Genomic DNA, 27,406 nt, shown 5'->3' on the forward strand with positions numbered 1-27,406 from the left:
ACGGATCACCAATTACCAAATAGATTACATTTAACTTTTGGAAACTTTTTATAAAGTTGACTTGTTAGGGTTCCGTACCCGAAGGGTGCTTTCGGGACCCTAATAGTAAGAAATGTGTTCATAAACAATAAATAGTATAATTTCTACTTTCAAAGTATGTAAGATTACTATGCCAAGTGGGGTATCATAATAAGAATTTACAGGCTTTATTTACCTGTGCATTCTAAAACAGATATTTTATTTATTTTTATGCATAATAGTTTTTGATTTATTGTGCAAAATGTCAAAAAAATACGTCTGCAGTACAGAACCCTCGGTGCGCGAGTCTGACTCGCACTTGGCCGGGTTTTTATTTTATTTTATTATTTACCAAAATTATGGTATTATTGTACGGTACGGTTGTTGGCACGAACACAGCCAATTAGTGAAACTAATGTTACTGTCTACCGAAAGATATTCTTTTAGGCATTCCTTTCATTAATTAAAATAACAAGCTTAAAGACATGACGACACGAAGAAAGTTTTGCCATTCATTCATCGATGATTACCCTTCAACTCCCCCGAGCTGGACAGACAACATGAAAGAAGTCGTAGGAGCGGCTGCACTATTTTGTGGCCGCTAGATATACAGGTGGCGAACATGCGCATCTGTGGCTTGTGGAAGTCCTTACGAGAGACTATTATGTTCAGCAGTGTATCGATTGATGATGATGATAATGATGAACTATACTGGCAGACAAAAAAGCTGTGATGGCCTAGTGGTTAGGACGTCTGCCTTCTAATCGGAGGTTGGGCGTTCGATCCCGTGTTCTTTTCCGAGTTATGTGCGTTTTAAGTAATTAAATATCACTTGCTTTAACGGGGAAGGAAAACATCGTGAGGAAACCTGCATGCCTGAGAGTTCTCCATAATGTTCTCAAAGGTGTGTGAAGTCTACCAATCCGCACATGGCCAGCGTGGTAGACCCTTCTCACTGTGGGAGGAGACCCGTGTTCTGTAGTGAGCCGGATGATGACTGGCAGAGAAAACGACAGCAAAGTATTCAAAACAGGTACTCGCCAATAAAAAACAGATAAAACACAGTGGATTCCTCCAGCGCCAGAATCTCATGTCGGACCGCGGATCGAAGTCGCACAAATTTCTCAATATCAAAACTTATAAATAAACGCTCCTAGACCGAAATAGCAGCGCGCTTAACCGTATCGAATGATAGGCAACTGTTTACGATAATATAACGGCCCGTAAAATCATACTTTATGGGTATTGAAGTGATTCTGTACTAACACCGAATTGTTATCGTTTTCAAATTGAGGAATTTCAAAATTCTGCAGAAACTTTGTTGCTTTTTCCTTCTCAACAGCGTAGCGAAACCAATAAATAATCTATGTACTTTAGTTTGAATTTAGATGCACAACGCCAAAAATGCAGAATTTTTAAATTCAAATTGTGGCGTTTTTATAGGCAAAATACAAGCATAACGCTAAAAACGAAAAATATCCAAGAAATGTTTGGAAATATCAATCTCACCTAGCAAGGTTTTTAGATCCTATTTGTTCTAATGGTTTATTAAGCTTGAGTGGGCATTCCGAATAGTGGAAGACTCACATCTTGAAGACTCTAAAGCACATAAAAAGTTTTATTTAAATTAAAAATGTATCTGAAATCTTACTAGAATTTAAAATAAGTTTTAAGAAAATAATTTTAAAGTTTTGTGGATTTTACATTTGGTGGATGATAGTCTAAATATATAAAAGGAAAAGGTGACTGACTGACTGACTGACTGATCTATCAACTACACAGCTCAAACTACTGGACGAATCGGGCTGAAATTTGGCATGCAGATAGCTATTATGACGTAGGCATCCGTTAAGAAAGGGTTATTGAAAATTCAACCCCTAAGGGGGTGAAATAGGGGTTTGAAATTTGTGTAGTCCACGCGGACAAAGTCGCGAGCATAAGCTAGTACAAAATAAAAGACCACAATTACTTTCCATTCTTTTTATTTCCTATCCTCTCGTGGACAATTACCCATACACACTTTACCCTCCTCAATGCATTTGGAACAACTCTTCTGATCGCTCACCGTTCCTACCGATGTTTTGGAATCACCATCTTTTGTAGGTTCGGATTGCTTCACATTTAGAGATGTATTTTGAGAAGCTGCAGCAGTTTTAGGCAGGTCTCTTAATATTACTGCACCAGATTCATCTTGAAAAGTTATTTCTTTTCTTTGGCCCAGCTCTAGCTTACTATTTTGAACAGACGGTGCTACTTTTTTTGAAACGGCGTCGCCTTTTTTTCTTTGACTTGGTTCTGGGTCCTTTATTTCGACTTCAACTTTAACGGCAGTTTGATTTATAAAATTAATGTTGTCTGCTGACCCCACTTGCATTATTGACAATAGCTAGAAATCAAAAAGTTGATTTTGAGTTCTAAAATCTACTTAATAGTTAATTCTATAGAAATATGGAATTAGAACTAGAGTACTTAGGAGAACTAAAGTACCCGACATAGCTCTAGGGGCTGCGAAGCTGAAGTGGCAATGGGTAGGGCACATAGTTCAGAAAACCGATAGACTTTAGGGTCCTAAGATGCTGTAATGGCGACCTCTCACCGGAAGACGCAGCGTTGAAAAACCTCCCACTAGGTGAACGGACGACATCAGACGAGTCGCAGGAAGCCACTCGATTCAGGCGGCGCAAGACCTTGGCGTGTGGAAGTCCCTACAGGAGACCTATGTCCAGATATGGACTTCTATCGGTAAATGATGATGATGATGATGATGAGAATAGAAAGTATTGGGCACAGATTTGAGCACTACAGTCTATATATAATAATATATCCTTAGCTAGCTACCTTTTCGTTGAAAATTGACATTGAGTAATTTGGCCAAGTTATTATCAGAGATATCAAGTACGTACATTAGATTTTCCTGGGCCTGTCTCTGACTCTCCACCAGTCACCATCCCACGTCCCACGTCACATATCTAGAACGTAACATAAAATTACGTAAGTAATTAAAAAAACTAAATATTTTTAGGGTTCCGTACCTCAAAAGGAAAAACGGAACCCTTATAGGATCACTTTGTTGTCTGTCTGTCTGTCTGTCTGTCTGTCAAGAAACCAACAGGGTACTTCCCGTTGACCTAGAATCATGAAATTTGGCAGGTAGGTAGATCTTATAGCTAACATTTGGGGAAAAATCTGAAAACCGTGAATTTAGGGTTAGATCACACAAAAAAAATTAAATTGTGGTCATGAACTAATAATTAGTATTTTCAACTTTCGAAGTGAGTGACTATATCAAGTGAGGTATCATATGAAAGGTATTCACCTGTACATTCTAAAACAGATTTTTATTTATTTTTATGCATCATAGTTTTTGAATTATCGTGCAAAATGTCGAAAAAATACGACTGTAGTACGGAACTCTCATTGCGCGAGCCTGACTCGCACTTGGCCGGTTTTTATTATATTATAAGATAGGTATATGGCAGGCGGGGCGAAGCTTAGGTATAGTCCGAAGTAGGTAGTTGGCTAAGTAATGCCTCCGCACGCCATACGTTTTCTAATATTTATGACCTTAACAATTTCTATTTTATACAATGCAAAGCTTGTTTTTTGCTTTTCAGTTACCAGTTTCTATTTATTATTCCAGGATAATTATTCTGGAATGTTTATTATTCTTCTATTTATTATTCTGTTTACTATTTTATTTATTATTCTGGAATTATGTTGGACTTACTGCTTTCACTAAATTATAGTAACCGCTTGAAATCAACTCGATGAACTGATTGTACAAACTTGTGGCAGGTCTGCACGTTCTGAAAGCGTCAAGCAAAAACAATAATGAACCTTATACTCTCTAGGTACCCTCGGCTTATGAGTCTTATGACTTTATCTTTACGGAAATATTTATCTTGTATCTTACAAAATTAGGTATACATTAGATTGTTACTATAACAATCATTTTCTTCTTTGGGGCTTCGACTATAGCTAGTTTGCAATCCCTTGCATTCTCACCTATAGTGGTAAGTGATGATGCAATTAAGATGGAAGCGGGCTTACCTGGAAGGGGTATAACAGTTTTTATTAAACCCAAACCCCTTTGGTGCCTACACGGCATCGTACCGGAACGCTAAATCGCTTGACGCTAGCCACGGCCAAAACCAGACTAGACCAGAAATTTAAAAATTATAAAATTCCAAATCCCTACCAGGTATGGAACCTGGGATCTCCAGCTAATATGACTACAGCGCTTACCACTGCGCCAGAGAGGTCGTCGGTTAAACTATAAGAGTTGTTTCTGAAGCAGAATAGAAAAAATGATACCTTAGTACATTATCTACGAGAGTACAGGGGCAGGTGTCGCAAACACACTCCAGCACAGTCTGAGCGGCATTGGACTGGTCGGCCAGGCCATAGGTAGGCTCTATCACTTGGGCCTGTCCTCTATCCAGGCCACTAAGCCCACTGAGGCCATTGTTTTCGGTCTGTCTGCATGATAAACGGCAACTGCCTGACCAGATCTCACGGATTGCTGAGGCAGTCGCCTCGAATTCGCGGTTGTGATTTTTCTAAAAGATAATAATTAATCTTAATCTATATATATATAAAAGGAAAAGGTGACTGACTGACTGACTGACTGACTGAATGACTGACTGACTGACTGACTGATCTATCAACGCACAGCTCAAACTACTGGACGGATCGGGCTGAAATTTGGCATGCAGATAGCTATTATGACGTAGGCATCCGCTAAGAAAGGATTTTTGAAAATTAAACTCCTAAGGGGGTGAAATAGGGTTTTGAAATTTTGTAGTCCACGCGGACGAAGTCGCGAGCATAAGTCTATATATATAAAAGGAAAAGGTGACTGACTGACTGACTGACTGACTGACTGAATGACTGACTGACTGACTGACTGATCTATCAATGCACAGCTCAAACTACTGGACGGATCGGGCTGAAATTTGGCATGCAGATAGCTATTATGACGTAGGCATCCGCTAAGAAAGGATTTTTGTAAATTAAACTCCTAAGGGGGTGAAATAGGGTTTTGAAATTTTGTAGTCCACGCGGACGAAGTCGCGAGCATAAGCTAGTAATAAGAATAAATCTTTATTTGTTCCAATTACTTACAATTTTACTTAAAATTACCCTCGACTCCCAAACTAGGTTAACCCGTGTCATGGGGGTCAGTCTCTTCCCAGATGTGCAATGACAATAATTATTACTTTTACTTGTGTGTATGGGTGTGTACCTACTGTGTATGAGCGCGCGCGTTTCGGTGTATAGAATAGAATAGAATAGAATGTTTTTTTATTCATGTAAACTTTTTAAAAGTGCTTATGAATAGTCAGGTAGTTTTAATTTACCACTGGTTCGGAATGCCGTTCCTACCGAGAAGAACCAGCAAGAAACTCGGCGGTTGCTCTTTTTAATTTTTCAATTTACAATGTTATTATACCGTGCTATACAAGCCATTGCAGCCCCGTGCATTGCTGGAGCGAGTCAAATCCAAGCTTTTTTATCGTTTACATAGTCTGCGACTGTATAATATGCTTTTTTTAGGAGCATACTTTAACACATTTTTTAAACTTGTGTAAAGGCAAGTCTAAAATTGCTTGTGGAATTTTATTATAAAATATTACAGTCATTCCCACAAATGACTTTCGCACCTTCCAGAGGCGGAGCGCTGGAGTAGCTAGCTTATTTTTGTTTCTAGTTTGCCTATCATGGAGATCACTGATTTTTTTGTAACTGTGAATGTTTTGTCGTACAAAAATTATGTTATGGTACATGCATACTTGCCAAATATATGAGGGTCTTGACCGTTAGCAATTGGTTACATTATGGTAGGGGTTTCCTTAAGGCCGTGATAGCCTAGTGGTCCGGACTTCCGCCTCCTAATCGAAGGTCGGGGATCGATCCCGGGCACGCACCTCTAACTTTTCGGAGTTATGTGCATATAACGGGTGAAGGAAAACATCGTGAGGAAACTTGCATGCCTAAGGGTTCTCCATAATATTCTCAAAGGTGTGTGAAGTCTGCCAAACCGCACTTGGTCAGCGTAGTAAACTATGGCCATAACCCTAACTCTTACGGATGAAGCAGCTAGCTTTTAAACATTTAGGAATCAAGAAACAAGGCGCAAATATCTGAAGAACTACCCAAAACGACGTGAAAGTTACAAACAAAACGAGGATTCAACTTACATAAGCATACAAAACCAAAACAAATAGAAATAACACGACTACAGCAGAAACCATTTGCGTGTTTAACCTGCGAAACATACAAAGTTACGTCAAATATTTAGTCATAAACTTGAAACTTCTATAAAACTTTCTTCCATATAAGGTCCTAAGGAAGTTTATTAAAACATTTTCATTATTATTATCATATATTATTTGCTCTCACGCCCGTGTACAAAATAGATACATACAACAATACAACATACATAGAATACGAGAGGGAGCAATCATTATTATTATTATTATTATTTATTTATTTCTTTATTATTTAATTAGAACGGCCATAAAGCCAATTACACTAATTAAACTACGAGTACAAACTAACATAAACATACTTACAAAAATTGTTAAAATTAATAAAACATCGACTTCGTTTCGTGGAAATCCACGCCTAAGAACTCGCGGACATCATACCAGTATTTTATAAAGTAGTTTTCAATCCTTACCAACATTATTAGGTGTATATGAGTTCTACCATTTTATAGTGTTTTATTAAATTAGTTTAACACATGGTTCAGTAATTTATCAATAACATTTTTAATATGATTTTGAATTATTTAAAACGATGATAAGACGACTTTTTGATAACCAATTCTGATTGACATACCTATTTCAAAATTGAGGAAGTTTCAGGGATAGCTTCAATAAAATTTTCATAGATGTCTCTTGAATATTTCGCATAGGTTGCCACGAAAGAGGAAAAATAATACCTATATCTTTAAGATCTTCTATATGCTTTAATGTTTAGGTCGTGTCAATCAATGACATAAATGAAGAGTAAGAGCTAGGCGTGCACTGCAGTTTTCCTTACGTTTCATCCCCAGAAAATCGGTGAACTATAATAGAAGTAATTAAATTAATTTAATCCGATTAAATTTAAAAAATTTAAGCATATATGATATAGATATAGGTATTATTTTTCATTTTAGCGTTTAAACTACCGTGAGTGATTTCCATTATAAATACTATCTGTCCCGGCTTACTCACGTGTGTAGTCGACGTTAGCCCGACTAGTTTCGAACCCATCCGGGGTCCTTTTTCAAGGGAGTCCAAGGGAGGGAGAGACTATCGGGAGACGATCGGCAGCTGTCTCCCCCCCCCCCCCCCCCAGCCACCCTCACAACGGGCTCTACGGGCAGCGGCACGTGCGTCCCGCAGTCAAAACCGCGGCGCGTGCGCGGACGGACTCCCTTGAAAAAGGACCCCGGATGGGTTCGAAACTAGTCGGGCTAACGTCGACTACACACGTGAGTAAGCCGGGACAGATAGTATTTATTATTTTTCATCTTTAGTGGTGGTAATATATCCAGCGCCATCTATGAAATTTTTCTCAAACGTTGCCTGGAAACCTCCTCAATGAGGAGGTTTGAATCACAATCAAGAATCAAGTTGATTTGACGAAATGTCTATGGTTTTACTTATTCCATTTGAAATACAATTTGTAATCTAAAAGGAGAGATGTGGAGACAAAGTAAACAAGAAAGAGAAATAGAAGAGAAATAAAACTAGAAAATGAAGAACCCTAAAAGAAGTGAATTTTGATTAAAATGGTTGAATAGTTGAGATTTTTTTTTTTCAAAAGATTCCATTAAACAGCGAGGTGAACGTGCCTTTAGGGCACTCTACTGGGTCCTTTTTTCTTCTCATTGTGTATTCCATGACCACAATTTCGTGTTGTAACTATTAACATAAAAAGGAGTGACAACTTATTTAAAGAGACCAAATTTTTATGCTTTTCAGATACAGAAGGGGTAAGCAGTGGATGCGAAGCAAGTGCAGTCAGAGAAGAGATAGCAAGAGACTATGCGGCTCTTCAAACGCGTCTAGGACGAGAGATCTCGGATAGAAGGGGTAAACTTGGTTACGTGGGTAAGAATAATCATAATCTCTCTCCTCTCTTTCTGCACATCATACTCATTGCAAATACCTACCTATACACGGTGTAACCAGAACGCTAGCAAAAACTTAGCGTTATTGTTATAACTAATATCTAAACACTACTACTACCAAATACTCATACTCATTTTATAGTTTTAGTGATTTAGTATTTTTCAAACCCGCAATGTATAGCGTGCAAAACTCGGGTCAGTGCTCCGCCTACGACGCGGCATTGACTCTGAGTGATCTACTTATGGAACGTTCGTTGACCTCTAGCGTCAGCCAGCGTTATATCGATCATTCATGCACTAAAATTCAATGACAATAATGATACTCCTTCTATAGTAGATCTTATACAAAGCCATCATCGATTCATTATATCGTAACATATTTCAACGTCGTCTTGTCATATAAAGCATTTACTTTTACTGGACACATAGAAGGAGCAACTTCTGAGTTTCCATGCTGACTCTGATCAGTAGAATCGACTCTCAGAACCGAAGGTAGAATCACAGACTTATTTTACTAGTTGTCTTACATGAAATAAACATATTTTTTTGACTACGATACTGTCCGTTTCAGCCCCTCGTCCAGTAGCAACAGAAGAACAGCTGTCAGCAGATTTTAGAAAGAAGCTAACAGAATGGCAAAGGATGAAAGGTGTAAGACAACCGCCACCAGTACCTGCGCGAAAAGATCTCAGCGAAGATTTCTTAAAGAAATGGGGTAAGCAAAATTACATAAACATTATAAGAAAACAAATTAAATTATGGCCATCACCAGCCCCCTATTGAGCACGGGTCTCCTCTCAGAATAAAAAAGGCACGCTGCACTGCAAAGATTGGCAAACAAAGGTATATGGTCTCGAAGGTTCGAGAACATAAAACGCTCAGGATTTCTTCGCAATATTTTCAATAAACCTTGGAACCCTCAAATAGGAAGCCAAATTCTTAACTACTAGGCTATAATTGATTTCCTGTTAAACCATATGAAATACCATCAAAATTGCTGAAAAATATGAAACAATAACATTTCAGATGAATGGAAGCGAATGAAGGAAACAAATTCAGTGCCAGCTTGGGAAGAGGAGGCCAAACCAGATGAGGTTTTGGTTCGCACATCCACGGGACTCTTCAAGTTTCATGGTATGCATGTATTACTAGGCAGTTGTTATTATATTTAACTAGCTACCCCGGCATTTTTTTAAATTTTTCTCTCCGTAACAATCATCCTCGTACTTCAAGGAATATTATAAAAAAAGAATTAGCGAAATCGGTTCAGTTGTTCTCGAGATTTGCGATCAGCAACACATTCAGCTTTTCATTTTTATATATAGAGATGAGTTTCTATTTTATGGTCATAGTAAATAAATAGAAATCAATAACTACACCAAATTCAATATAATTTTTTTCGATGATATTTTTAGGGATCTCCCGTTCCTTCACCCGCAAGCTTCACGAATGGGAGAAATCCAGAGGCATAGCCCCTGAAGCATCCACGTCGGCCCTCCTCAACGCCGCTCGGAAGGGCAAGCTGCCCTCCTCTCAACTCACGCGCACGCAGTCCGATGGCAGTGTCGCACCATCTGCAGGGTCCGGTCGAATGCATGCGTCGAGTCTGAGCGTCAATGATGCCGATGATTTTGAGTCCGAATACGAGAGGGAGCATTCGGTAAGTTTTCAGTTTTAAGATTGCTGTTTATTTTTTTTTACTAGGAAAATCAGTAGCTTCCGGCTTGGAACATAACTAGACGTAACTGTCAAAAATTTACTAAATAGCATTACTTTAAAAAAATACGTGTTCTGAACGCATTTGACTAGTTACTTCTACCCCAGTTGGACGGAGCCGACGAATGTGATGCCAGCAACGCCCGTTCAGCAGTTCTTGTAGAAGTTGAAGCGGAAGAGATCTGCACAGCTGCCCCGCTAGTGGCAGTGTCGCCTCGACACACCCCTCAGAAGCCGGTGTATACGTACGGGCAGGCTGAGGCCAGGCATCTGTGCGAGACCAGCTCTGCTATCACTGGCACTGCTGTGGTACAACCCAATGGCTCAGGTAAGTTCTGGTGGAAGTGGAAGCGGAAGAGATCTGCACAGCTGCCCCGCTAGTAGCAGTGTAGCCTCGACACCCCCCTCACAAGCCAGTCTACAGTATGGACAGGCTGAGGCCAGGCAGCTGTGCGAGACCAGCTCTGCCATCACTGGCACTGCTGTGGTACAACCCAATGGCTCAGGTAAGTTCTGGTAGAAGTGGAAGCGGAAGAGATCTGCGTACTCGTACGGGCAGGCTGAGGTGAGGTATCTGTGCGAGACCAGCTCTGCCATGTTAATCTGTGGTACTGGGTACAACCCAATGTAGTTACTTATAAGATTAGCATCATGACTTCCTTATTTATAATAATGTATTTTTTCTTTTTCGACAGTCATTCTATCGGATTCCCGTAGCGTGATGACAAAAGAACAAAGTACGAGTACAATCAAAATGACCACGTCTCGTGAACAGGTAGCCCAGTGCGTTTATTTCTATATTTCATTCGTTAATTTTTTAAATCTGTTTTAAATTCTATGTTATCACGACATGAAAGAATTTCAGGTAATATCTCTAGCAATTGTCAGATTCCCTTAAAATTGATTGAGTGCTTATTGAAAAAAGAAGAACAAACAACTGCACTTTTGTATTTATAATATTTGTAGGGATTAATATACCAACCCATTTCAATTTCCAGACATCAATGCAAGAAAGAAATTCTAGAGCAAAGATGACTAGGCAAGCAAGCATAGAAGAAGATGCAAAGTTTATAAGACAAACAATTGAAGTAATAGAAAGAGGGAGTTCCAGTCGATTCAAAGAAGATACTAGATCAGATATTCAAAAAGAAGTCATATACGAAAAGCCAACACCGGCTCCAACTAGCAAAAGTTCCAGTTTAAAAAGCTTAAGACAACTTGATAATTTAAAAGACACAAAAAACGGTAAAGGTAGTAATGATGATATGAAGGATGAAAACAAACGTAAAGATTTCGATAAAAATAATGGTAAAAAGAAGTCCAAATCTCGAGCGAGGCTTGAAAGGGAGCAATCAAAACCATCTGAGAGTGATAGTGATCCAGAAGTCGATACAGTGACTGTCGAAATCCCAAGAAGACGTAAACGACAGCGCAGGCCTTCAGAACGGCCAAGAACTCCTCCCACATCAATACATTCTGATTCTGATGGAGAAGTAAGCTTTCTTATCCAATTTCTAAACAGTTCGTAGCTTTAAAATAATGTGAGTTTAAAAATGGATAATTTTCAATGAATGAGGTACGGTTTGAAAATCTTACCAAGTGTACTTAGATCTACAGTAGTTTGTGAATGCAAGTGGCTGAAGATTTCTTTAAAATTCAATACGGACACAAAATAATCAGCATTTTTTGCGATCGGTAATTTTAAATTTCAAAATTATAACAATTTAAAAATCAAAAAACCAGCTTTGGTGATGAACTCGTGGTTATTCTCAGGGACCTATAAATTACGCAAGTAACCTTCAACTTTTTCAACGTACCAGGACCCAGGACCGTCATCTTAATAAATTGTTAACGCAAACCCAACTCGCAATAAATATTATGTGTAAAAAATGAATTCTCGTGCGCCAATTCACTTTATGTATCAAATTTCATGTCAAAAGTAAGATTCTAGTCCTTACTTTAAATTCTTTTGAATTATTAAAATTGGCCCGTGAAAAGTCATTATTTACGGACTATACCTACCTACATTTTAACGTAAATCTTATTCATCTACTACTGCTACTAAACTATTGTTACAGGTCTTCGTGTTAAGACTCAAAGCACCACATCAGAGAGACGTTTCCCCTGAAGTGATAGTAAAAACGACTAGAAAAATCTTCTCGCCTGTTGTACGAAGCGGTGAATCAATCCCCAGAGCTGTGATACCAGTTAACGTTGAAGACTTGGATGACGTCAGACCGATCCCACTTAGCCGCAAATCTGAGTGCAGACAAGTAGAACAGCAACAAAAACAAGAATTAGACAAGTCTAAAAGTGCGGGTGATATTCAGGAAGAGCAGAGGTCTAGGAGACCGCCCTTGCCACTATCCCCACCTTCACAAAGAAAACCTCCATTAAAAGAAGCATCTCCATCTATTCGTATTATGATTCAACGATACAATCAGAAAATTAATGAAGAAGGTAAAATTATTATCAACGATTTCTTAAAATTATGTGATATTTTAACCAGTATGTCTTATCTTAATTCCTGTACTCATAACAGAAATTGCTCAAGAGAGACTCGCTTTAAAAGACTTATTGATTCAGGAAACAGATAATTCAACTCTCGACTAGGTTTCTTTAAACCCCAATTTTCATTGCAATATTTTCGATATATGAGAATAAATTCAGAGATAAATAAATGAAGAGAGAAATTTCACTGTAGGTCATTTTTAATGGTAAAGGAAAAGGTCGAATGGAAACCTGTATCCCTGGAGAGTTCTTCATAATATTTTCAAAGGTGTGTGAAGTCTGCTAATCCACACTTGGTTAGTTGGTTAGCACGCTTGATGGACTTGGCCCAAACCTTTCTCAGTTTGAGAGTAAGCCCATGATTTTATTATTCGTGGGCCGGTGATGCGTTGAAATGATGAAGACATGCATTAACATTTTAGGTCCTGGATCAGGCGGCAGTAGCGGTGCATCTTCCCCAGCCTGGCGATCGCCCAAATCTGAACGGCGGCGACCTCCTGACATGCCTGTTAGTGTTAATATTAGGTAATCAATGAGTAAACTACTACTTGTGCAATGGGTGATTTTTCAGTCTATTTCTATATCGCCTGCTTATTTATCTTCTATAGGATATACTTTGATCTTCACGACCTTTCTTCACCTTTACCGTTCTACTACAGAACAACTAAAATCCTGAGGCATCCTTATGTGGTCGGCATCCAATTTACTTCCGTGAATGGTTTTTGCTCAACGTTATAGGCATATAGGATGGAATGTCATTTCAGCGTCCATGTTGCCTGCCACGTATAATTTAAGTACTTTCAAGGCAAAATTGAAAGAGCATCTTTAAGGTAAGCGCGATCCAATCCTCATTGCTTCCATTAACCATGATTGTCCTCAAGCGCAAGGGTAGCTCACAACAAAAAAATGTTGGCATGCATTAAAGCGCAACGGTAGGAGTGCTTCTGCTGTAGCGCGGTTGGTTTTTCAGTCAACCTTTCGTTTCCCGAGCGTTATAAATCCTCTCCATTGTGTTCCAAAGTCTTATTTACCTGAGACCAACTCTAAATACATTATTTTTTAAAGCAAAATCACGTTCATTTAATTTAATTTCAGAAATAACCCGTTCCTAGAGAGGGAAGTCCAGAAATCAGCAAGCGCCTGTCAGCTTTCCCGACGAGAACAGTCGTCTGTTGAAAAACGTCTCACACCAACACCACAACCACAAGATGGCGTCCTGAAATCCCACAGCGCAAACGTTTTACACCCTGAACAAGAGGTTGAAGAAACCCCTCCAAAGATTGAGGATAGCCAAGAAACCATCCAGACTATCACAGGAAGCACAGATACCATAATCCCAAACATAAAAAAAGATTTACCTATCAAGGAAAGAGAAAAATCACCTGTACTGCTCCCAGTTTTAAGACAGCAGTCGGAGATAACAATTCCTACACTATCCAGGTTTATGCCACAGAATCCTTGTAATTACGAGAGATCCATGTCCGCGGTGGAAACCCCGGCTTTGACTAAAGAGGCAGAAGCTATGAACGCCAGGTTTTCGGAAAGAGCCGCTCGGATAAGGGCGGCTAGAGATAAGTTTCTAGCATCATCATCAGCCGTTCCTTTGAGACGTGAGGGGACGAGTTCCGCAAGTGATTTGAGGCCAGCTGATCGGTAAGAATAATACCTAACTATTTATACTTAAATAAAACATGATAAGTATATATAATTTTTTTTTTATCAGTATGACTAGTTGGCCCTTGGCTGTAATCTCGCCTCTAAGGCGCCATCTCCACGGACGAGAGAATCGCGGCGATAGTCTCGCCGTGTGACAAAATTCGATACAAACTCTTTGGAACTATCTTCACAGGGTGATACGACGAGTGGAGTGACTCTGGACAAGTATAACGTCACGGATTCGTCGCGTCTCGCGGCGATACCATTGGGCTCGCGACGATACCGCCACGTTACGCCACAGTTGAAAGGCGCAACAATGCGTTGCGGTCACGTCACTCTGCGATCCGTTGCGGTCTCATGGCGTCCCGTTGCGACAACACGCTGGCGGAATTATCGTTGTACCGTGGAGATTATTCGACGAAAGTAGGACCGACTCATTGCAATCCTCTCGTCTATGGAGATGGCGCCTAATCGTTCCTTACCACCACGTGAAATTGAAAATGCCAATATTTCCATCAGGTCAAACCGCGTCAGTTGTGGAAGTGACGTCACAGAAGATCAGAGCAGTGCACAAGAGGCAGCTCTCGGCCGGAGCGCGTCGACTGGCATGGTCAATGTGGACAGAGACGCTTGGCAGAGGATTGCTGAGGGTTCGTTGATTTTTGCAAAGCTTTATAACTTCTTAGTTTCTTAGTTATCATCATCATTTCAAGCCATCGCCAGTCAACTATTGAGCCGGATCTCCTTTCAGAATGAGAAGTGTTAGGCCCTATGTCCTTCATCATATTAACCAAGTGCAGATTGGCAGCACCTTTGTGGACAACTCTCATGCGTGCAGGTTTCCTCAAGATGTTTTCCCTCACCGTTAAAGCAACTGATATTTAAATGTTTGAAATCCACATACCTATCTACTAATGAATACTACCTAATAGTACTTACCTAATTACATAAACTCCGTAAATTCAATTTGATTGGTCGGTGTTAGATTCGGAAAAAGGCGCGGCCACCTATCAGCAGTCAGAGAGGCTTGTGTTAACCATGAACTTGCGCAAAGTAACGCATGCTAGTATAGTACAAGTCGAGATGGCGATCTGGGAGGAAACGCCCCGCACACCCACGCAGCCTCCACGCTAACCCGGTGCGGGCGAGCGCGGTTGACATGCCGGTGTGCGGGCGTCCCCTCGCCTCATACCCCTGTTGCCATCTCAACCTGTCGTGGACTGTACCTACCTACTAGTAAGTACCTATAACATGGCGGAAACACACGAGTAGATATTATAGACCAGAGGGGAAGCTTCACACTAGCTCACGCACACCACGACGTGTCACGGACGCTCCGTGCGCCCAGTTTGGCGGCAAACGGAGCGTCCGTTACAAGTCGTGGTGTGCGTGAGCTGCGCTAGAGTGAGTGAACCTACAGCCAGCCGCTAGTATGAAGCTTCCCCTCTGGTCTATATATCCACTCGTGTGGCGGAAATATCTACGCACTTCGCTGGAATATGCTTCCCCTCGCGCTTCCCCGCAGCTCGCCCGTTTTCGCCTATCCAGTACCGGTGCCAACGCGAGCGCGTTGCATGACGTCACTAAGCCAGGTTTGCAGATATTTCCGCCGGCTTATACCTCCGGACTTGCTTTTCTGATTCTGACACCAAATAAATAACGCAATGCTTGTCATGTTCAGGTCCTCGTCGAGAGCGGCCCCGCTCGAGGTTCAGCCTGGCGCGGCTGGCGGCCAAGCTGCGGCGGAAGGAGGAGAGCGCAGTGTCGCGACTGTGTCGCCAGAGCCTCTTCGTGCAGTTGCGGAAACAGTGAATAAATGTAGTACAATAAACACGCCTGTTGTTTTATTTTTTGTCACCGACAAGTGGATGTTAGACTTTTCTTCATACGAGTTTTAAAAAAATTCATATGATACCCACTTGGTATATAAATCTTACTTTGAAAGTTGAAAATACTAATATTTGTTCATGAACACATTTTATTTATTTTTCAGGATGTAACCACAAATTTGGGTTAAATTGAATCTTCTACTGAACCGATTTTGATTATACTTAGTACTATCGAAAATTGGACTTTTTGCTTTTAAAATGCGATAGTTTCATGCCAATCGGTTTATAAATATAGAAGAATCCAGCGATACTCACTCACGTTGACGATTTTTGGTGATCAATTGATCATAAATCGATAAAAATTCTATAATTAATGTAATGATGAGAGGAATGATTTGATGCGGATTTAGGTGACGGTCTTACAGCCAAATGTCGAGAGTTCTGAATTCAAAGTTCTGCGTTCACTATTATTAGGCATCTCTACAGGGTGGCATTATAAGAATACAAGATTAGGTAGGAAGTGACTATCTCTATAATATTAAAATGAACCACCAAATGTGTTGGTCATCGCAAATCTCGAGAACAGCTGAACCGGTTTCGCTTATTCTTTTTTATAATATTTCTTGAAGTACGAAGATGGTTCTTACGGAGAGAAAAATATAAAAAATTGCCTGAAAAGTCTAAAAACAACACTATTCTATATCCCCAAACAAAAGATTCGTAATCTATATATATAAAAGGGAAAGGTAAAGGACTGACTGACTGATCTATCAACGCACAGCTCAAACTACTGGACGGATCGGGCTGAAATTTGGCATGCAGATAGCTATTATGACGTAGGCATCCGCTAAGAAAGGATTTTTGAAAATTCAACTCCTAAGGGGGTGAAATAGGGTTTTGAAATTTTGTAGTCCACGCGGACGAAGTCGCGAGCTACATACAATATAAGCTAGTAATACTTAAAAGTCAATTTGAACTTTAATGCCATACCATGAAGTGTTAGTGGAGGGGTTCCGGGAAGACAAAACAATTTTATTGAGTGACGTGTGACGGTACGAAGTTCGTCGGGTCAGCTAGTCTATACTTCTATACTATTATATAAAGAGGTAGGAGTGGTATACGCGGACATAATTATTTTATTTTAAAACTACCTACCTACATTAATAGTATGTATAGTATGTATCAGTATGTAAGTATAAGACTACAGAGGAATGTGCAGTGCTCAGACAAGCCGCCAAGCGCTTACGAGCACGAAGAAACCAATATTGTGTTTTTTCTGTTTGTGTGGAAAAAAAAAAAAAAAAAAAAAAGGAAATGTCGTTAAGTTCGTTTGTAGGGGGTAATCTTTGGAACTACTAAACCGATTTTAAAAATTCTTTCACCAGTAGAAAGCTACATTATTCCTGAGTGACATAGGCTATATGGGATTTTTAAAAACCTAAATACACGCGGGCGAAGCCGCGGGGATCAGCTATAGTATTTTGTATTTGGTGGAAATAAATGATTTTATTATTATTATTATTATTATATTATAGTAAAATAAAAGGCACGATAGCGTTTATTCTCAAATTTAATATCGTTTTCAATGTTGACAACACCACAGTAACACTTCATTGTCCGCTTTCAATACGGTTGGTAACAATAGTTACCATATCAAAATGTCAAGTTGGAACTAACAATAATTTTATCATCAAAAACACTACTACTTGTACAGTTATTAATTAGTAATAATTATAAGACTCAAGAGAACACTTACAAACAACGTTAATGGGTAATTTGGTTGAGGTAGATTCAATTATACTTTATAACTAATACAATGGATTTTGTGAACATGAGGATTTTTTTCAATTCATTAAAAAAAATTTTGGTTAACTTTCAATATCCATAAAGCTCGCTAAAGATGGTAGGCATTTGCCTTGATTTTTAAGGGCTTTGATTTTTAATTTTTATTTTATAGAGGTTTGAGTGTTCAAAAGTGATTTGAATGTATGGAATTGATCAGTTTCACAAAAAATACTTACCAATAAAAATGTTAAGTAACGAAATCAACAATATAAGACAAAAACAACTTTTGAAAAGATCGCATTTAGAATTTATAATCCTCATATCCCCAAAACCCATATTCACAAAAAATAATCTTATAGTATAAAACTTACAAATAACTGAAATATTTCGATTCCTTATTTGAGATTCTTCTACTGGCAGATACAAAGCTACCAGAGTCAATACCGTATTATATAATCCGCAAATTGCTAATGCGCGTGACCGCCATTTTAGTGACGTCAGCACTAGACTGAAGTTTCGAGCTGATGTTATATTTTTATTTCGGCTGACGTCATTTCGATGTTAATGAGACATGGTTACAGCGCAATAGCAATTTGCGGGACTTATACTAGATAATTTTGCACATAAAAATTACAATTACCAATACAAATATGAGATTTCAAGTTTTGTTAATTTGTTTTCTTAGGTATTCAAAAATCAGTGTGTCATTGACTGTTTTTAAAAATTCTATTTTTCTAGATCGAAATATTCCAGTGCCTTGCTTCCTTTAGGCAGGGCCTGTGATATTTCACGGAACCACCGAATACAATACAATTACATTACGTAAGTATAATAATTACACAACAACTTCTTAGTTACTTACTCCTATGGTGATGGTGAGTTGTGATTTATACGTATCATATGTTTCTTGTAAAATCTGGGTCATAAAGGTCCACCTTGGAGGACACCTGATAATGATTTACTTTCACACATAGTTAATTTTGCAGCGGTCTGAAAATCTGAAAATTTTGTGAAAAGCCTTTTATGTTTATGTATTCTGTTAAAGGAACAATTTTCACTTGAAAAACTGAATAATCTAATTTCTATACGATGCATAGTGTATCGAATGCATTTTAATAAACTGAACGAATCTATACATAATTATCTGGGTTGACTTGTTTTAAACAAATGTTTCAACAACACTTGTTTTTTATTTAAAAATAGTTTTAAACATGTTTTAATTAAAAAGTTTTTAATCAGTTTTTTGTCCAGCCCTGCATATTAAACGGTTTAATACTTTTGAGTGTGATTTAATAAGTACCTATCAGGTATCAATTATTATTTTTGAATACGATTATGTAAAAAATTAATCTAACAAAGGTGTTTTGATAAATTTCGTCATTACCCATTATTATAGATACGATTTCAAAATCACAAACCACCAACAACCCCAAACTTTTCGCGTACCAAAACAAAATAAGAACAAAAAATATAAAATATGCAAGCAAACTGAAAACACAAACATAATTGTTGAGAGTATCGCACTCTCTTTCAGTAAACTCATGTAAGAAAGGGACAAAACAATAAATATACTTAAATCAATCCTTAATCGTGGTATACAACGTAAGCCTTTATTGGACGCTTTATAATAAGTACTTTTACATCGCCGTCACTCGGAAAAGATTTTTATACTATAGATTAACTATACTATTGGTTTTTTCAAAAACGATGTGGAGATAATTAGGACTTGAAAGTCAAGAAGACAATAAATCAAAGATATTATTGTAAACATAAACAATAAATACATAATTTTTGTGAAGTAAACACTTAAGTAATAATAAATAATAGTGTGTTTAGCAGACAACACTGTTAAGAAAGGAATATAATCTAGACTAGAAAATCCTAAGAAGTAATGCATCGGTTGATACATCTTTGTACCTTATAGCTAATAGTGCTTATATTGATAAGCACGTTTAATTTTTTTATATCTGGAGCAGCTAGATGCATGTTCAGCCTCAATGTAGTATGATTAGCAATGGCGTTATCATTAAATATTATCAAATGCGGAATGTTTATGACAACACAATATGTAAACAGTTTGAGCAAATTTTTTTACTTTCAGAAATGATTTATCATAGAGGTGTAAAAAAAATTCCTTTCCCAACAATGTCATTTGTTTTACACATAGAACAAGAGGTAAAAATCTGTCATTGACAACTATTGCAGCCCAATATGGAATGTGTGGTTTATTCACTGAAATAGACTTAAACAAGTACGCTAAAAATGGTAGTTATTTTTGTGCCAAGTTGAAGCGCCACACCGAGCGTACCGGGAATTAAATTGAAATTGACAAGTGCATCAAATGTTCTTCCTGTTGATACTTGACTTCGTGATTCCGAGTACGCTCAGAAGACGCTCACTATACAAGCACCAAAATGGCGAAAATCAAGTTGTTTCAAAAACTCAAAAACAGGTCGGCAATCGCCGGGTTCAGCATATGTACTTGTATTAGTAGAGTTCAGTGGGTTTATTAAAAATTGCTATTGAACAAAAAAATATTAAAATGGAATGAAAAATCGGCACTGTAACATAAATATTTCCAATAGGGAAAGCTGTAGATGGCGCTACATGTAATGTTTCAACTAAGAAAACAATATATAGGTAAGTAAATCCATGATTCAAATCTTAGAATCTTAGAATACATATTTCTCAATCAAGCACATTCTATCGATTTTTTTTAATAGAGATAGCGAGCAAACGAGCAGGCGGGTCACCTGATGTTAAGTGATTACAGCCGCCCATGAACATTTGCAGCACCAGAGGAACCGCCGATGCGTTGCCGGCCTTTTAGGAATTTGTTGGTCCGCCCCTTGAATAACCCCATGTTGTAATCTAAAGGGAACACCGCCGAAGGGAGTTGATTCCACAGTTTGCATGTACGTGGAAAAAAGGATCTGGCACAACGGGTGGTCGAAAAGCTCCAGAAACCCAGGTGGTCAGGATGGAATTGATTGAATTTGTAAATCTTTCATTAATCCTTATTTAAATTTAACGACAGTTAATTTTGAAGTCCAAAATTCATGACATGGATTTTGTTAACGGCAAGACTCGCTTGTTAACAAAATAACTTACCAATTTCTTTTGTCAGCATAATGCCAATAGTTTTAATCAATCTCCAAAAAAAAGTACTTTATCCAATTGTTGTTTTTTTTTTCGAAGAAAATAAAAAGCCCTGGTGTTCCCAATTATTCATTCATGGCTATTTATTCCAAAAATCTTTCCAATTCCTTCACGGATATTTTTACGAAAAAATATTAGATTTCATCTTGCAACGCCATCTAGCTTCCAATTTTAACATACCATAGACTTAAAAAATCTATGCGCCTTCCCTCTTGAGTCGTTAACGATTAATAAAATATTGCAAAAAAAAAATATGAGATTCGAGATAATTTTCAGAGGCACGTATTTCAGGCTTATGTCGGAAATTCACTCCAAGGACGGACAAGCCATATTATTATGTAAAAAAGTCTGTACTTTCAATACATTACAAGTAATGTAATATCAATGGATTCATAACTTAGTAACTTATGCTATTTTAATTTATCCTTATTTTGGTTAAATACACTTTTTTGTTTTAAAGTGGGTTGGTTGGTACATTTATATTATAGTAGTTTAGATTGATTTATGATTTCTGTACTAGGTGTACAGAAATCATAAATCAATCTAAATCATTTAATTGCGGTCATAAACCCAGGGTTGGTCTTGTTGTAAACAAATGTTTAAAACTAGTGTTTTAAATAAATGATTAAAACAAGTGTTTTAAATTAAATAAAATTAATGAAAACAGTTTTAAACAAAACTGTTTAGAAAACGGTTTTTTGTCCAACCCTGCTTAAAATAGTATTTATTCTCCTTTTCTGCAAGGAACATTATGAAAAGCACTAATATAAAGACATGACAAAATAATGTCAGTAATTTTGAATTTTCGTATAACAAAATTAGCGCTCTTTCATATATTTTCTTGCTTTGTGAAGTTGATTAAAATTTAAGGGCAAATTTTTTTCATGCATCATTTTTATGCACTATAATACGAAATAACTAAGTGCATTTTTTAAACTGTTAGCATTTTATTCACACCGTATTATGGCGTATACAAAACGAGCTCTAATTAATACAAAAATGTGATCCATACTTGATTTCTATGTGTTACTTTTACTTAATATTTAAACACAATAAGGATCAATGGTACAATGGTAATACAGCCAACTACGCTAGTATGTTATAACCTTGCAAACTATGCTTAAATACAAAAGAGTTGTACATAGTTCAGGTATTTGCTAATGTGAAATAAATTATTACATTGGTTTACTAAAGGATATTATTTATAGTGGACTATGCAACAGTCATCAAATAGATTTCTGATTGGAGTTATCTATGTAAAATTAATTGTAGCTTCTGTATATTTCCATGCAGGTGCATGGATTTATACAGATGATTGCATACTAGTAGGAGTAGGCGTAGCAGTGGAAGTGGATAACTTTATGTAAATCACTGAGTAACTTTATGCATATCACTGGAAATTCACGCTACAGAATTATGTATGCATATGACAAATGACTGCAAATGATAGACAAATGACTGCAGACTACTAAAAAACTTTACCTAGCTAAATCACTGGATGACGCATGTATGCACGATATGTTATTATTTAAGTATGTGTCTGCATATTTAATTTTGTGTTTATCACTGGATTTATGAGATCTAGATAATTTTATTTCTATTACTGGATTATTCTATGCACCTATTTAATTGCAAGCACATAAACTATGTGTGCTGGATAACTCCATGCAGAAGACTGTTATAAGTTGTATAACTTTATGCAAACAACTAGATAGCTACATTAGCAAGGCACTATAACTTGTAGATAACTCTATGCGTTTAAATTTCGATCTATTTGATGACTATTACACAAAAATATTACATTTTTTCGAGTAGGATATACTTAGTGAAAGTAAAAATATAACTAGGTACTTATATTGTGGTTACGTTGTTACAATATAGGTACATTAAAAAGTATTTAAAACAAGAAAACACAACCTAGAGTGAACTTGTGAAAGCATATTATTAGGTATACTATAAAGAAATTTCTACACTTAGAATAATTACTATAATAGTACGTATTTATGGTTTTACGAAAATAATACAATATTCTAATTAAAAAAGAAAACAAATCATTCGTTTTAAATAAAACAGGTACCTAAGTATTAGGTAATTATAAAAAAAAGTTTGGGAATAAAAAGTTATGGGTCCATGTACTTCAAAACAACAGTTAATTGATTTATTTAAGTGTTATAATAACATTTTAAAAATAGATTTTATACGTGGGTCATATCTAAATCATTAAAACGGTACTAAATAATTTCAGTGTACCTCTTACATGCTACAATATACACAGGTATTACAATATTGTGATTTTATTAATATTAGATGAAATATTTAGGTAATTATTCTATAATTAAGATTTATAGATGGCAACACTGAAATATTTTAGTACATATTGTTATAAATTACATTTTGTCAGTGATTGGTCCAAAGGACAGTGGCACATAATGAGGAGCTCGATAAAAATATTGGCTGACTGAAAAAATTGGAAATAATAAAAAATAGTTCAACACTAGGTAAGTACCTACGTACATAATTAATGTTTAAAACAAAATCGCTGTTAAAATAACCTATCTACGAAATCTATCCGTAAAAAATCAGTACAATGTGTTAGGTTGCAGTTTACGTGCTTACATCTAATCTACAGGATTGTAAAAAAACTATTTAAAAAAGAACAAAACATTCTGTTTAAAACAGGATTCAAAGCATGTTTATTAAAAATGTTTAAAACTGTTTTTTTTAATTTTAAACATGTTTTAAACATTTGTTTAAAACATGTTTAAAATTTAAAAAAACTGTTTGTTTAAATGATTAAAACAGCGCCAATACCTACTGCAAGCATTTTATCGATGCTCTTCATTATTATAATGACAACAGCGAAATTCAAACACGCGTAAAAGCATAAACATTGCAATATAATTATTAATTATATAAAAAAAAAGAAATCGTAACACCAGCTTCATTCGACGCGCCCTAAATGTCAAAATAGAAGCTAAGACCCTGTGATAAAAAACCTAGCGTCAAAGATAAAATTCTAGTTTTTTATAACCTAACATTAGTCCTAAGTTAACTTAGTGTAATTGAAGATTCAGGTACATTGTCGGCGATTCTTTTTTTTAATTAAAATTTAAACTGAGTTTATATTATTTCATATTTATGAATATATTTACAAATGCTATTGGTGTTTTAAAAAGACACATTTTTATTATTAGGTAAATCAATTGTCGGTATTTTTGATTATTTATTACACTTAATAAAATATTATCAAAATGTAATAATATTTTTGTACAAAACTTAAATATTATAAGTAGGTATAAATACTTCATAGAATTATAATATAAAAATTGTAATGTTTATGAAAGAAGTGGAAATTGCGATAAAAATGATCTTTTAAAACACGCAGCTTTTTCAATACATCTTACGATTTATACATAATATAAATTGTACCTAGGTGCTTCGGATAGTTATAATATTACAATATTTTACGTTAAAATAAATTGCAATATTCCGAATAATTATATTATAATATTCCGAATCTAATATTTCGTAGTTACGAAACTTTTTATTTTTATTGTCACCATTTATTTTATGTCTAGAAAATATAATGTACTTAAATTGAATTAGAAAAGTGACTTTAAAATTTTGTCATCGATTATATTATTTGCAATTATAATAAAAGATTCTTATAATTGTTAAAATGAACATTGACATTTATACGATTTGTAAGCAAAAAAAATGCAAACAAAAGTTATGATGGTTTAAAAATATACTGCTTGACAGAAACGGCTCCTGCAGTAGACACGGGTTGCGGGAAGGGTGCTATAGTGACTTTTAAGAGTCACACTAAATAGATATGCACTGGTCACTTTGCCCAATCTGTCGCAATTGGCCAACGCTTGCGTACTTGCCCAGTAGTGTCGGTTTCTTACGGGGTGGAAAAAACCTTTTTTTTCTTAATAAAACATATTTTAAACATTTGTTTACAACAATGCCTGGCTTTTTATACACACACTAGACTCTAGATTCCGAAGGTAAATACATAAACATTAGCCAATCGAAACAGGATGGCTCACTTATTTGGGAATTCGTGAAGAGAACTACCAAATAGTGAAACTGTTTGCCACTGTATCATCATATTGAATGGCCGATGCAGAAGCATCATCATTACCTCAATGGTATCCCTCTTTTTAACCGATTGCACTCGCTATCACATTGTGTCATTGGGTCATTGTATACTGGAGCCTTGACTTTCACGTCAACAGCTAGTCAACAGTCACTCCTCGTGGTCGAAACGAATGCCTAACGCTGAAATCTTTTCAGTGAAACGGTATAGCTCTTTAGATACGACCACTAGGTACTATTAATGGCCATAAAAATGAAAATACATCTGTCCTCAGAAATGGAGATTTACTTTTGTAAGTTTTAGTATTTAATTTGCGGAATATTGCAAACTATTTTTTCCTTCATACAAATATAATTAAATAGCATAAAAAAATTACGCGTGTGATTGAAAAGCGACTGTCGTTCGCGATCCGGATGTACCGTGTGCGCCATAAATAAGTTGTTGTTAAAAAGGAAACAAAAACAAATCTATTAATTATTAATAAAAAAAACAGTTAATCAAAAAAGTTTCACAAGAACAGGGAAAAGTAAACGTATACAGCTAAAATAAATAAAAAACCTGCCTAAACAGAAACTGCCGCTGAGGACAAAATGTCGATGGGCATTTAGAAAAAACGTAATTGATCAACATTAAAATCGTAACATCTAAAAGAACCTTACAACGAATAAAATGAGGTAGATTCAAATTGTGATATGGAATAATAAACAACGAACTTGTTTCAAATATTTAAAAAAAACCAAGTCCATTGCCACTGGAGAGGTACTACTTCGTTTTTTTGTAACATTTTTAAAGATAACACGTTTATTTACATAAACTATTTCACGTACATTAATACATAATATCAGTAGTTCGTTGTAATATTTTTACTTTTTATATTTAGGTATAGTTTTCTTTCAAATATTTATACATTTATTTTTAATCTATCTACTTATTTTTTTATCTTTTTTAAGTGTCTATGTAAAAACAATCTGTGGCGTGATTAAAAACTGCTAATATAAACTTTAACAGGTATTTATATGTTATGATATATGGAAAAAATGTGCGTTTTATTAAAAAAAAAGTAGAATTATATTACTGCTTGTGATATATATTATATTATAGGTTATTATACTATGTTTATATATTTCAAGTGGAATGTAAATTATGAAGGTAACTGATAGCTTCTAAGGCTTGTCTAAGAACTGTCTATGAAAAAAACTCAGAAATAAATATTTTTTCAACATCAATAAATACACTCGTTATTTACATATTAGTACTCAGGTAATATAAGGGCTGTTTGGATATCATTTTGGTCTATATTTTGTACGCTCATGTTGCACTAATGGTGAACTATTATAGTATTTTGTAATAGGTGTTTTGGTGTGTACTATTTGCAGGCACTGCATTCAACCTATAATATAATTAGTATAATTTTAATTATACACATACGTAGTCGCGTGTCGCCGATTCCACGGCGTAACAAAATATTTAGAGGTTATATTAATTATTATTTGCCGCGCCATTTTTTTTACCTTATTGTCTCGATGCTTATAATCTCAGGCCGATCAACGCTATATACACGCCCTAAAAGGCAGTAAAAATGTCGTATTTACATTCTCTAAGCAACAATCGAAAGGATGATCTTTAAAAAATGGACTTTACTCATATTGCGTTAAGAGTTTGAGCGAGAATAACTTTACGTGTCGATTATTTTTGACAGCTAAATTACAAGGTACCCGTACTGTTTGTTTACCGAAAAATCAGCCTTACTTCGTTGAAAATAAAGTCTATTAGGAACAAATACACGCCAAGCTATCCTCGCGCAAATCGATCCAGCCTCAACCCCGTGACTCCGACTACTCTATAAATGAAGTTCTGTACATAAAATCTCATTCTATTCTGCCTTAACTACGGGGTGTCGGGTTGCATTCGCAACCCGGCTCGGGGCCGCCTATCCCCTTGTAGTTCTTTTTAACTCGTGTCGGAATGGGTTTCAACCGTTAGGCTGAAGCGTGGGCTGAATTTTGCTGTTGTCGAGTTGGAATTCGGTGCTTCTGGTTAGCTCAGAGTTCATGTTATCGTCGGGGAGTTTGTTGAAGGAGTTGTTCGGGCTAAGGTTGGTCGGCCGCGACAGGCCGTACTCCGGTTGTCGCGAGGTGTCGAGCAGGCTAAAGGCGGTCGTGTCGTCGAGCACGGTTTCGACGGTCGTGTCGGGCTCGTGTCGCGACACGTCAAAGGCGTCGAAGTGCGGTGGCTCGTAGCGGCGAGCTTTCTTCAGCCTCCCGTTCGGTGTTTTGGACTATTGAAAAATATTAAATATTTATGTAAGGAAGATCGAGACAATGGCCCCGATTCTCTAGTCTCTCTCTAAACTAAATTTAAAGTATCTGCATCCTTTTCTTTTTACTAATGCTAAAAAAGGAACGGAACATGACTTTCACATTTAAAGACTCTAAATTTTAGTGCACAATACAAATTTAAACGTAGGTTCGCGAGTGCGTGCTAAAATCATGGGTTTTACCA

At 36.6% G+C, this 27,406-nt stretch overlaps 3 protein-coding genes across 4 annotated transcripts in view; 1 reads left to right on the forward strand and 2 right to left on the reverse strand.

Annotated features, from left to right (window-relative positions):
* LOC117986075 (serine/arginine repetitive matrix protein 2) overlaps positions 1 to 15,851 on the forward strand; it is a 33,973-nt gene extending 18,122 nt beyond the window's left edge. Inside the window, exons 6-17 of one of the 2 annotated variants that reach the window (XM_069501319.1) lie at positions 7,995 to 8,123; positions 8,715 to 8,858; positions 9,170 to 9,277; positions 9,559 to 9,803; positions 9,968 to 10,187; positions 10,555 to 10,634; positions 10,858 to 11,352; positions 11,938 to 12,319; positions 12,793 to 12,895; positions 13,466 to 14,023; positions 14,546 to 14,676; positions 15,708 to 15,851. In XM_069501319.1, coding sequence (XP_069357420.1) covers positions 7,995 to 8,123; positions 8,715 to 8,858; positions 9,170 to 9,277; positions 9,559 to 9,803; positions 9,968 to 10,187; positions 10,555 to 10,634; positions 10,858 to 11,352; positions 11,938 to 12,319; positions 12,793 to 12,895; positions 13,466 to 14,023; positions 14,546 to 14,676; positions 15,708 to 15,838 — 2,726 coding nt within the window. In that variant the 3' untranslated portion in view covers positions 15,839 to 15,851. Of the gene's footprint in view, positions 1 to 7,994; positions 8,124 to 8,714; positions 8,859 to 9,169; positions 9,278 to 9,558; positions 9,804 to 9,967; positions 10,188 to 10,554; positions 10,635 to 10,857; positions 11,353 to 11,937; positions 12,320 to 12,792; positions 12,896 to 13,465; positions 14,024 to 14,545; positions 14,677 to 15,707 lie in introns of those variants that run through there. The other variant, XM_069501320.1, reaches the window with a different exon arrangement.
* On the reverse strand, positions 2,000 to 6,744 carry LOC117985907 (uncharacterized). The gene is made up of 6 exons (XM_069501431.1): positions 6,701 to 6,744; positions 6,219 to 6,285; positions 4,333 to 4,577; positions 3,746 to 3,824; positions 2,922 to 2,987; positions 2,000 to 2,404 (listed from the first exon to the last, which is right to left on the reverse strand). The coding sequence occupies exons 2-6, from the start codon at positions 6,270 to 6,272 to the stop codon at positions 2,000 to 2,002; spliced, it is 849 nt and encodes a 282-aa protein (XP_069357532.1). The 5' UTR covers positions 6,273 to 6,285; positions 6,701 to 6,744.
* A 1,556-nt stretch (positions 15,852 to 17,407) lies between the features above and the next one.
* The window catches only part of LOC117986174 (protogenin A-like), a 130,095-nt gene continuing 120,096 nt past the window's right edge, over positions 17,408 to 27,406 (reverse strand). Inside the window, exon 24 of the mRNA XM_034973014.2 lies at positions 17,408 to 27,182. Within this exon, the coding sequence (XP_034828905.1) occupies positions 26,877 to 27,182 (306 nt within the window). The 3' untranslated portion in view covers positions 17,408 to 26,876. The remainder of the gene's footprint in view (positions 27,183 to 27,406) is intronic.

The sequence above is a fragment of the Maniola hyperantus genome, chromosome 10, assembly GCF_902806685.2.
Source record: "Maniola hyperantus chromosome 10, iAphHyp1.2, whole genome shotgun sequence".
In the NCBI taxonomy this organism is placed as follows: Eukaryota; Metazoa; Arthropoda; class Insecta; order Lepidoptera; family Nymphalidae; genus Maniola; species Maniola hyperantus.

What these genes read in the sequence shown, in the direction of transcription:
- LOC117985907 (XM_069501431.1), bottom strand. Translation starts at nt 6,272, where the DNA reads ATGGTTTCTGCTGTAGTCGTGTTATTTCTATTTGTTTTGGTTTTGTAT. An exon ending in CTCGTAGATAATGTACTAAG is followed by an intron (nt 3,825 to 4,332) that starts GTATCATTTTTT and finishes TGACGCTTTCAG; the next exon opens with AACGTGCAGACCTGCCACAA. An exon ending in CAGGCCCAGGAAAATCTAAT is followed by an intron (nt 2,405 to 2,921) that starts GTACGTACTTGA and finishes TTTGATTTCTAG; the next exon opens with CTATTGTCAATAATGCAAGT.